A 12220-nucleotide genomic window follows, 5' to 3' on the forward strand; every position below is an offset into this window, starting at 1 on the left:
AATGCATAGAATACTGTAGCACCGCAAGAAATGATTCAATAATACTGGAAGATTTTCTTTATTATATTTACATTTTATTATTTGGCACATAAAAAATTATAAGTGTAACAAAAACATCTTCAAATTGTTTATCTGCTTGTCAATACAACATAAACAATTGACTTCTTAGAATGGATATTCGCGATTCCGTAAAAATTAAACCTGCATTAGAATAATTCATAATTACATCATGGAAATGCTTGACACTCTCTACACTGCATACATACGTGTATTCATCTCTAATGAGTAAAAATATAAAACTAGTACGTTTGTATCAACAGTTCTTCAAAGTATATCAATATTAGAATTAAAGAATTGCAAATACCAAGACAATCAATCGCGAAAGCGTCTTATTTTTTACAAGCAATGTAGAAATCGCAACATAACTTGCAACAGTAAACTTATGTTTATGCATACCCTATTTGATATTCGAGCATTTAATGTATTTGATTTCTTTACTACTCGTAACGATCATATTCTTAGCTTTAGGTAGTAATAAAATTCACTGAATTCACTAGAAAGTAACTAGCACTGTGCACGAGCTTGCTTAATTTCTGGCGGCAGACCCTGTGTGTTTGGAAGCTTGTAAATGATAACGTTGTTTCCCAAATGTTGCTCTGCATGGTCGACTAACGAGGCAAGGTCAGCATTCTTCTGATCCACCAACAGCGCGAATCCTCCAGCTACAAATCAAACATTACACTTCATTTTCACGAGTACATTTGGACTATCAACTGCCATATCAGCATATTGGCTTTTCCCAGATTCAGAAAAGATCATCAATCATTTCAAAACCTTGAATGATTTCATGACTTACATGTATTTATCACTTCGCAGGAGCATTCTGGGTCAATATTTAGGTCAACCGTTGAACGCAGTCGACTTGTTGGCCTGCCTGGGTGAAGATCCAACAACAATCTTGCTTTGTGCCACCTTCTGATGGCTACTTTAATGACACTTTTTGCGGTACAGTATATGCTATCAACATTCTTTGGTATGCTTTCCAAACAGATCGGACATGTCACGTTCGCAGATGTAGCTGTACACAAATAATCAAATTGAATTTGCTAGTCATTGGCAACTCAAATCAATTCACGATGATTTTAATACTATATTAACTGTTGATTATCTGAGTAATGTAACGCAGCTTAACAATTTGTATGAAATCTATTCAATGTTAAGAAAATCGAATGTGTGCATGGATAACGGTGAATCTACTAACTTGTAGACTGTGCCAACTCTCGGTCAATCATAAATTGTTCTGGTTCAACAATCATTTGATCCTGAATTTTCTCACTCGTCACTTCTGTTACGTTGGTGTCATTATTATGAGACACTTTTTCATAGACTGTTTCAATTTGCTCCGGACTGTGAATATTACCATTCTGGTTTATCGATACACCATCATTTTCGTATGTAACTACTTTGTCAGGCTTTACGAATACTAGTTCCGGTCCTTCTATTCCCTCAGGCACCTCCAAATCGTGATCTACCTCTACAAATGATGGATTCAAACCGACTTCTCGTTCGTTTGGAATTTCTCCGCTTCCCATATCTTGCATTACTGTAATAAATTATGTATTCAATTGTATTATTGTATAATAATTTTATCAATTATATTAATAATCCAGGAACAGTTCATACTTTTCAGTATCAATATAGTTTTTTCTTCTTGTGTTTTTCAACTTACCATCGATACGTTTACTATGGAAATCTTCATCAGTGTTTTTTTTACCTATTGTCTCAAACTCTCGCAGATGATTATTTTCAGCTGCATTGGAACTCGTTTCCTTCAAACCCTCGCCATTCAACTTTACGTCTGAATTTTCCAGCAAACAGACGTATTCCAGTTTTGGTTCGTTCCCTATTCTCGGAATGGCCTCGTTAATTTTAGGTTTAGCATCATTGTACCTTGCCACATTCATTTCGGTCAGTTTTCCACGTAAATCATCAATCGCAGCTTTATGTACAGTTTTTATTTCTGTCTCATCAGTAAATACTGGTGGTGCCGCTGTAACTATAGTTTTAGGAACTGCAGGAGAAGATTTATATGGTAGAAGTTCTACGTCGATAGTACCCGTTATATTACTGACAGAAGCAGCAGCTAACAGCTTGCTAGGCTCTTTCACATTTTCTGCTTTTGGTACGATTGGAATTGGATTTGGAATTTCCGAACCTTCGTTCGTACCAGCACTACTACAAGTCATTGCAAAGTTATAGCTCTGTAAGAAATTGTGAAATAAAATTAAATAAAGCAAAAAAACTCTTTCGCTTATAATAGAAAGAATAATGTATTCTCAAACTCCTTACAGTCGATATGGTGAGCTCCTGTTGATAGTAGTCGTACAGTTTTATGTTAGCTGGTTCAGGCCGGTCTACTATGTTTTCTCTCAGTACAATAAACGAAATACAAGTTCTCTGAGCTGTCAGTTTATCCAGATATATACTAACGACGTCTCGATCTTCTTCAAATCTCTTAACAACTGCAAGATTCAAGTGTTTCAAATAGTAAGAAAGTTTTAGCCACGTAGCACCAGTAAAGGTCATCACCTAATAATCACGTTGTTGTTACTTACAGTTACTGGGATCTTCAACTAGCGAATGCAACGTCGATTTGTCTGGAACATATCCACTGATCATTCCAATCTCCAGCAATGCCATATTGCTTTCTTCATCTGCCATTTTATAACGTGCACAAATCGTTATTTCTTGCATCGCACATTCGTTGACCGATGCTACGGACTGTGCATTTACTGAGAGATCAAATGCTTCAGAGCCAGTGGCCTGTGGTACGTTGTACTTCAAATTACTCTGAAAAATATGTAATTTAAGGAAACAATCAAGCTTGACAACTTTTTCGCATCAACGAGTGAAGTAAGTTATCAGAATCGGGTTAATTACCTGTACTAAAACACATCCTTCTCCTTCTGCAAAAACATCCACAGCCGTTGGTAGTACAGGTAGTTGAACTTGCCTAAACAAGAGTCTATTCTCATTTTGCATTTTGAAGGCATGATCTATTTCGTTGGCAGTGATCAGTACTGAAAGATCGGTATTGCTCGAGCTCATGGCGGATGCGTACTTGGTCAATGCTTCAAGTCCAAGCACAGTGTCTTGGGTCGATATAAAACCACCTCCGGCATTTCTTTGCTTAGATATCCATCGAACGGCTTTGAGTGCGGTCACCATATTGGCTTCCCCGCCGATTTTCACAAGTGACAAAATTGCGTATGCTGTCATTTCAACGCTCAAGCCTACCGATGGTTTCAGCTTATTTTCCCACCACAATAAATCCTGAAAACAGGATTAATAAATGCGATCAATACACTTATTGTTAGCAGCACATCCCTAAAGACTGTGAAGAAGGTAATCTGTATTCGTACATTATGCTGCGTCGCTAGGCCGATTAAGGCCTGCAAACTATTGTTGGCTCTTGGATGTTCCAGTAATGTTAGTGCATAAGTTGTCAGGGCCAAAGTATATGGGTTTCCACTGGTATTAATGGTGTCTTTTTCCAAACAATACAAGGCGTTGTTAGTCAAAGCTGGTTGCAATGGGACTCCAGATTCCAGGAGAGAAATCAACACGTACGCTGTTAGAGCCGACGAAGAGACGTCGTCATCTTGCAGTCCTCCCTGGTGACCGAAAATTCATTTTTGTTTTTTGATCATTTAAAGTTCCACGTATTTATTATTATTTGTATAGTATTAACTCATAGTTCTCCGAAACGTCACGAACCTTCATGTCCTTGTGGAATACTTGTCCAAGTAGCGGGAAGCACCCATTTTCCAACTGGCGTTTGGTGATCCACTTGACAGAGAATTTCAAATCTCGTTCATCGATGTGAATCAAATTTTGCGCCTGAGCAAAGGATTTCACAACGAATGCGGTCAACCACATTGAGCCTTCTGTAGACGGGGTATCAGCACCAAACGCCGAATAGGAACCATCGGGATGACGGTAATTTAATTCTCGTTGGTATCCTTTAACACAAGTTGTGTCCTTTTCGTTTTATCCTTCATCTCAAATCTTGGCCAATTAATGAGTTGTCCAGTAATAACTTTAAATCCTACCTTTTTCCATATTCTTGATCGCCCTAGCCTTGAGTACTGAATTCTCCATCTGCGTTGCACTCAAGTAATTGATAACGTGTATGTTAGGGACGAACAAGACCATGTTTTGCTCCCCACATCCCATGGGCAGGTGGACTAAGTTGTCCAAATTTTCTAGAGCCGGACCCAAAAGGTCCCCAATTAGTGAAACATATGCTCTCGCACTTCCCGCAACCAAATCTTCCGGCAAATCCAAATTCCATGTTACAAATGAATCATCAACAAATTCTTTTGGACAGATAAATGCCGATTTGGTAACTTCGACTGGAAACCCTTCTGGCAGTACGAGGATTGGCTTTGTTATAACATCCCTTTGCAGCAATATGAAACTTACGTTATATCATCTGATTTTCGCAAACTTTACATAATTACAATTAAATGGATCTTACGAACTTTGTGTGCACTATGGTGTCTGGTCCGCAGGCATCTGGGTACTCGGCATCTACGGAAGCAGAAACCGTGATGTTGATCTCTCCGAGATCACGAGGTCGTAACATATATTCATGCACAACGCTGGATCTTGAGTCAACGCAGAATGAAACTGTAGCGTGTGACAAATGCAAGTCAAGGCCATTAGCATCTTCCAGTTTGATTCTCACCTGTTACATAATAAATTTTTTCATTAGTTTCCACAGCCTATAAATTTATCATGAATGAAGAAATCTCTTAGTTCATATGCTGGTGTAAAATTTACAGAATATCGTTGAGGAAAAAATTCCATAATGTTACAAACTCACAGGTAGACTGTGCTGCATGTAGTTGAAGAGAGATACTTTCATGTGAAGGATTTCTCCTCGTTTAACACTGTATGGTAGAGTGTAGTCTAAGAAGAATGACTGAAAAGCGGTAATCGCTGTTGGTGGAGCGATACCCAATCCATGCCTTGGCGAAATGCAAGTTGTATGACCGATCCAGTCCGTAATCGTGTGTGGCAATTGACGCTCAATTGTTGCTGTACCCTCCTTTCTACATTCGTATGGTGTATTAAAATTTTAAAACTTTGATACCATTTTCAGTATTTATCGTAGTACACTAGAAAGAATAAAATGATTAAATTGCGTATATTATACTGACCCTGTTTGAACTAATTCCCACAGCCAAGTCTCAGGGAAGTACGATCTGATAGTTGTACCAGCATCAGCATTATCTATTTGATCCAAGTAATCGAGATTGGGAAGGGCACCAACCGTGAGCAGCGGATAAGCCAAAGGCATTGCACTATTTCTCATGAACATTGGCCCACCTTCTAAACCTTCAAATATTTCAATCTTTTAGTGAGTTGTTAAATCCAATTCAAACAATAATAACTGTGCTTTGAATAGTGCCACTTACCAGACCTAGCATGCTGTAATCTAAACTTAATGCGTCTGGGAGCATATAATAAATGGGAAAACTGAGGGCACGGACGGGTTTCCAACGTCAAATCGCTCATTACTATCACTCCAAAATCCTGTGAAATTATTTTCATTGATCGTTAGGACTTTTCATGCCGCCAATTATGGACTAGGTCGCAGATCATTCAACAGAGGATACAGCTAACTATTTTAATATATGCTTTAAGAAGTATTTGTACTAACATCAAATGCCTGCATAGCATCGATATAGTGAGGTCGTCCGTACCACATGGATCGTTTTCTTCTGCGCAAATCATAGAAGGGTGGTTCTTCTTCAGCTGGTCTTGGTAAATGGTCTATTTCATCTTCTTGCGATTCTTCTTTTGCTTCTGAGAATGAAAGTTAACGAAATATCACTGCATGGTCTTGCATCCACATAGATATACTTTGATAACAATCGTTTTTCATTATCGTAAAACTTACTCAGGCAATGATCTAAGCCACTTTGAATCGGTTCAGCGGTAGGACTAATGTGGAATCTTTTCAACTGACCGAAAGCATCTTCTTTATTGACCATATTCGTCTTTCCACCGCTCAAAAACAGGGTCGATTTATCAAGCGCGGACACTCCGCATAGTGAAAAAGGCGCGGCTTCTATGTGAAATTGAGTCTTTCCACCTGGACTTTGAGTTTCCTCGTGCCACGCAGTCTGCACTTTATTTCCAAAACAGTTTCCAACGGTAATTGTGTAAGTTGCCGCAACCGTTTCTCCGTCAGTACGAACGTAGTACAAAAGAAGTTCTGACACCGGAGCCATACTTGGTGTTACTTTGACAGTCAATGGAAATCTGTAAAATTTGTAAATGATGTACAAAAACCCATTAATTAATAGATCATTCATCTAGGCTAATTATACAACTTACCTATATACAACGTGCGATTGATCAGTTTTATTTGCTGGCGTTTCAATGGCACCCAACAGATTGCGGAATTCCGAATAATTTAGTATGGAATCTTTGTGAGGCGTATGTTTAACATGACCAAATACCAGGAGATCTCCCTTCGAGTTTACCGAGTAGTGAAACGAAATTGATTCATTCAACTTCTGATTTACCGGCATTGTGTACATTACGTTGAACGAGTACTTTTCACCGCAAACAATCGGTTGGTATCCAGGTGCGATTGATAAGTAACTTTGGGACGGTGAGTACCATGGACTTGTATCCATGTATGCCGATGGTTGATCCATAAAAACCTATTCGTGGATCGTAATATGTTCGTTTACGGTGAATTGATAAAATTGTCGTGGAACGCTTCTCCTCGCATATTAATACAGTAACTTTATACAGTATGGATACTCTCATCAACTTACTCGCCATCTCTTATCCGGGGAGTAGTATTTTGTGGGGTAATCCACTCCAGCTGCAACAAAACTGAAGGACTCAATATTTTTATGCTGTGGAGGCACTATAAAGTCAATAAACCCATCCGTCGTCGATGTGAAATTGCGACATTCTACTACAACCGTGACCCATTCATCTTTTCCTCTCACCTTGAGGCAAAGTTGGATCTTTTCATTTGGCGCCGGTGTGTTATCTTGCTTCAGAACACGTAGCTTCAAAAATAAAACCATCATGAAAAAGTTAGCATTGTCGTTGCCTGACATAACAGCATGCATTTTGCCTTCAAGATTCATATATTATCTACAATTTGAAGAAACACTTGTTTTTTCGTCGAACCTTTCCGTGATACGGTAATCCCAGTTTGAAATATTGGGGTGCATGGGGCAAGAATTCGAGTTTCAGTGATTGATGAATAACGCTTGTTCGGCTATTTGCAGTTTCGACAACTCCGGTTCCTGCCTCGGTGAAGTTAGCCGTCAGTATTATATTATTTGGAGATACCTTCCAGTCGGCCAAACCAAGCTCTGAACCAGTCACTGTAAATTCAACGCACCCATCCTCTGAGTCCAACTGGAACGAAAAAATTTCGTTGCCATCATACCGTATGAAATAACATATTGCCATCAAAACATTCTTGTTCAGTTTGCAAAGTTTCAGCTACCTCTGTCAGGTAATTTATTTCTGGTACATTTTGCTTTCTTCTCCAGATCGGTGTCTGTGGTATCGATTTCAAGTGCAACGTCCCTTTGACCGGCTTGCCGTAGCTGTATCTGTAGAAAAGAGGTATCACAAGACATTACGAATTCCAATCATGCACCAGATTTTGCGATTTGCAAAGAACCCCGTTGAGAAATCTTACTTAGCACAGACAGTCCAAGTGACATTTTCAGCGTTGGCTAAAATATAGCCAGGAGGGCTGATGGATACTTGGAATCTTGGCAGAACGTATTTCTTCACCTCGAAAGTCGTCGTGTGAAGAAGCTGTGGGTGGGCTTTCTTTTTCTCGACTTTGATTTTCCATATACCCTAGAGAAGTAAATTTATCAGGCATTATTATCACTTCAAAGTCGGAATGAAGAACGGTGTTTTCTTTTCTTTCCTTATAGTACTAATCATAGCAAAGGACTCACTGGGCTCGCTTCAGGAGATAAAGGAAATGCGAGCTGAGCCAATCCGACTTCCGTGGAAACATTCAACCATTGAGCGACCCGGATTTCGGCAGGACTTTCAATCCATACTTTAGGGATCTGAATGTAAAGTGTCATTAATACATGAATTCTAATTACACGCGATTTATGACATGCAAATGACAAAACTCACTGTTTTTTTCCATGGTTTCAAGTCATGCTTTAACATCAGGAGTCTAATATTCACGTCTTGTCCAGGTTTGTAAACTGGCTTATCTGTCTCGACGAATGTCGCATGCGAATCGTGTTCGATGTAAACATTTTTCTCTGAATTAATCGAGTAGTCTGCATGCTTGTCAAATCTGACTTTCAAGCGCAGTCTTGCCACCGAGTATTTCGTCTGTGGTACTAAAATTTCCAGACATGCTTCAACGCCTGAAAAATACACCATATTTTAATCAAGATTTGACTTTGTCCCACGTTCTTCGTAACAACGGCGAGGATGAATCATGCCGTTTCTATTTAAAGAGAATCATAACATGTTTACAATCCCTTTAGTTTACGACAATATATCATAGCGTGCTTTCTTCGTTGCAATTTTCATTACTTAATTAAGTCAATTGTATGCAGTTTATGCAATTTAAGCAGTGTTTCGTTCCTGCTAATCTTGACGAAATCAGTCCGATCGTATTTCGTAGTTTCATAAGAGTTGCATTTAATTTTCTTTTTTTTCATTTCGATCAACAGAGTCTCAAAGTGTTGACTTTAACTCGTGGAAATTTTTCCGTCGCCGTGTCCCGAGGCATGTATATCTGTAAATAGACTGTATATGTTAGGCGCGATGGGTTATTTCCCTTGTGGATAGGGCGATACCGACCAATTGAACGCCCGCAGGATGTAGGGACAATTTAAATTTACAATTTATTTAAAGAGTGTGTTGAATAGGTACAGACGCGTAGGGAGTCGTGATAGTGGTCCATTAAAAATTATTATTTACCACAAGGACGGTGACAATTTGGCATCTGCAACGCAGTTTACGCATAACCGGCACTATGGTACCAAATTACGTTTATTCAGAATATATCGCTAAACATTTTTGTGGCTGATCGATGAATAAATTTCCTTAGAAAAATTTCAGTTTCCTAGTAATTAGCATATAGCTTGGTGGTACGGTATCAAGTTTCCTCCGCAGCTCGTATCAACCGTAAACTGCTGATAAGCAATGTCCGACGCCAGAACATTGAACTTTGACGCAGCTGCAAATACTGTAACGCTAATTCTATGATTGTCTCAAATAAATGAAGAGGATTCCACGACTTATATCCGACTCGCTTTTACACTGAAATTCATTACGGTAATATAAAATCGACAACAGATGTTCGATATGAACCGTTATTGCTAAATAAACTTGCCATTGTCAATCGTAAGGCTTGCGGTGGCCAGAACTTCTTCTTCGGTCACCTCAACCGGTGTGATTAGCTCCAAGAGAGTGTGAGCCGGTGTATCCAGGTGATGGATTGAGAGACATCCAATCTCTGCTTCTCCAGCAATTAGTCTTTTCGGGGCGGTAAAGACGTAACCCCTAACAATACCAATTTATATTAAAAAAAAAAAAATGTTTACGTAATATATGTTTATTATTGTTTTACCTTGATTATAAGAATTGCGTGTTGTATATTTATTGCGAAAGTTGAAAGTGCTTTAATTGGAAATAAATAACTGTGAGAGTGGATAATGAAGAAGTACATGCAGTTCGTCGGTAAATAAACATTTTGTTATATACAACAGACGCATATTACATCACAGCCTGCGAAGGTGATTACAATGTTCGTGGGTAAAGAATTTTACAGTTTGAATCATTGAATAGTTTTCAATTTTTTCTTATCCATCGAGATACATGATTGTGAAAAGAAGGAATAGGTCGTTTTCTTAGTAAACTTGATGCTCTGTGCAACAACTGCAAAATTGTTAATTCGCTGTTACTGTAACTTTTGCATCGTCCAAGTTGGGAAGGTATGAAAAATTGTCGAAAATAAACTTCCTCGTCATTGGCGGTAACATGAACTCTTAACACATGTAAGTATATATGATTGGACGAAAGCTTTGCGTAGCCAAGTATTAAAATTACTCTCGAAGACTTTATAACGTTCACAATCCGACAATGAGCGTAAATGATGCGGACAATTTAAGACAATTGCTTACTCTTGCTAACGAGTAATAGTTGGCGGATAATTGCATCCGCCTTCAATCAGACGGATTGCTTTCTACAAGTTGTAACGGCGTACAAAATTCCACACACCAAATGAAAATGAATACGGCATGCACTTCCATCATCACAATTCGCAATCTCGAATGGATACAATTGTAATTGAAAAAGATATGATAATTTCGTTACAAATAATTCTAATTACGACGATCTGCGTAAAGTATGGATCGAAATTGTAAAAAATACAGAGAAAATTGTTTTCAATCAACCTGTGAGGATTAGCAGTCCCGGCCAATGCGGATTCCAAGCATCCAAGGAAGATCCCGAAAAGAAGCAAGGTCATCGCAGCAGACGACATGTCGTAAATTGCACGCATTGCAACGTTGATGGCATGCGGCCTCGGATCCGTTGCTATGTATGGATTAGGAACTGTATCACGTACTTCGCGTTACAGGTTTCTAATGATCTGCTGCGCTCTTCCCGGGTTTTAAATCACCAATGTTAAAACGAGGACATGTTTTTACCCGCTTTATACTAACTACTATCTGATCGAGGCGCAAATTATCGACAAACAAATACTACTTCTGGGATATCCAAACCAACCACGATAACACAGTATGGCAACAGTTTTTACGGATGACGATACCGTCGAAGAAACTCTCGACGTACTGAACCGGGAATAAAGCCAGTCTTATCAACGCCCCCGGTTCTGCCGGTGTCACACTCGAGTGTCTATATACTGCGCACAGTACATGATGTACAATATTAAACATGTATTTAAACTCCACCGCGTTCTTCTCCCCTGTCCGACGACCGCATTTTGTACGTAGATTCGTTTAAATTCGATGATACCGGCTGCTTTAACTGCAAACGACGAGTAAAATTCATGATTTACTTCTACCCAGCAAGGCATGACGACGTATTTTTTACCGCCAGATCGGTAAAAATTCGAACAACGGGGATACGTGACTCGAATTGAATTTCATGAAAACGCACCTCTGCCGCTCCTGCGTAAAGAACATTATACGCGCAAACTTTTTTGTTTAGCCGAAATATTCATGGCATCCCATAACTCGGCACAAATTTTTTCTTACCTCCGATTTACTCGGTACTTGAAAATCGGAGGTTTTTGAATTCATCGATAGCGCAGCTGAACTCGAAATTTGAGAATTCAAAATAGCGAATCGAAAGAATTTCCGAATTTGTATTTCAGATCCGTAATCAGTGATTATGGAAACCCTCGATTTTCGAACTTCCAGTCAATCGGAAATAAGGAAAAACGTACTTACTGAATACTTAGAAGATAGCTTCGTTGCATCACATAGAGAAATTTCACTTATACCTCACTATACTCATTTTTCATGCACTACACCGATACGAATTTACTACTATCGGCGAGTTACGGGACACCCTGTATAATTTTTAGAGTCTTATATTGAATGTTCAGGTTTCACAGGGTCCCAGTAAAATTCTGACATCAGGTCACCAAGGAATTCTTACCTAAAACGCTTTCTAAGATGAATAACTTTATACATATATGCGAACAGAGCGTGATATGAGTTATAAAATCGCATTAAATTCTACATGTGACTCGAGGAGCATCCATGAATATCTACATATACATACATATTCATGAAAATCGCGACTGAATGATAAAGAGCATTGATTGATAGCGTGACTCCTGGGTCACCCTGTCGCTGAGAGTTCGGAGTGATAATATTTAAGTAATTGCGCACAGTTGCAGTAGTCTCGTTCAAATTATAAACAAGTACTTCGTCTCTTTCGCTCGCAGACTGTTATGCGATCTTTGCACCTTTTGCAACTTCGCACAGATCGCAAGTTTACAACTGTTACCGCATGAGTAAATTAACGTTTGGCGTACATATTACGCCCTGCCGCAGCGTGAACAATTTTCCATCTTCATTGGTGGATTTGGAATACCGAAGAAATTCGTAACCAATTTTATCTGTTTTTAATTAAACTATCTAAGTTTCTCTTT

General features: G+C 38.9%; 1 protein-coding gene across 1 annotated transcript; it reads right to left on the reverse strand.

The window, feature by feature from the left end:
* Positions 1-42: 42 nt before the first annotated feature.
* On the reverse strand, positions 43-10922 carry LOC124183586 (pregnancy zone protein-like). The gene is made up of 25 exons (XM_046572237.1): positions 10491-10922; positions 9428-9597; positions 8209-8450; positions 8019-8135; positions 7748-7914; positions 7550-7658; positions 7225-7458; positions 6858-7100; positions 6409-6740; positions 5969-6333; positions 5729-5874; positions 5484-5601; positions 5226-5403; positions 4889-5117; positions 4545-4750; positions 4113-4462; positions 3778-4022; positions 3423-3674; positions 2941-3333; positions 2616-2850; positions 2350-2522; positions 1730-2261; positions 1262-1603; positions 857-1078; positions 43-722 (listed from the first exon to the last, which is right to left on the reverse strand). The coding sequence occupies exons 1-25, from the start codon at positions 10595-10597 to the stop codon at positions 565-567; spliced, it is 5865 nt and encodes a 1954-aa protein (XP_046428193.1). The 5' UTR covers positions 10598-10922; the 3' UTR covers positions 43-564.
* Between the last annotated feature and the right edge of the window lie 1298 nt (positions 10923-12220).

The sequence above is a fragment of the Neodiprion fabricii genome, chromosome 5, assembly GCF_021155785.1.
Source record: "Neodiprion fabricii isolate iyNeoFabr1 chromosome 5, iyNeoFabr1.1, whole genome shotgun sequence".
Lineage (NCBI taxonomy): Eukaryota > Metazoa > Arthropoda > Insecta > Hymenoptera > Diprionidae > Neodiprion > Neodiprion fabricii.

Bases quoted from the DNA above. Each gene is read 5' to 3' on its own strand.
- LOC124183586 (XM_046572237.1), bottom strand. From the start codon at position 10,597: ATGCGTGCAATTTACGACATGTCGTCTGCTGCGATGACCTTGCTTCTT. The intron at 6,741-6,857 runs GTAAGTTGATGA...ATCCACGAATAG, and splicing joins CCCCGGATAAGAGATGGCGA to GTTTTTATGGATCAACCATC. The intron at 3,675-3,777 runs GTTCGTGACGTT...TTCGGTCACCAG, and splicing joins TATTCCACAAGGACATGAAG to GGAGGACTGCAAGATGACGA.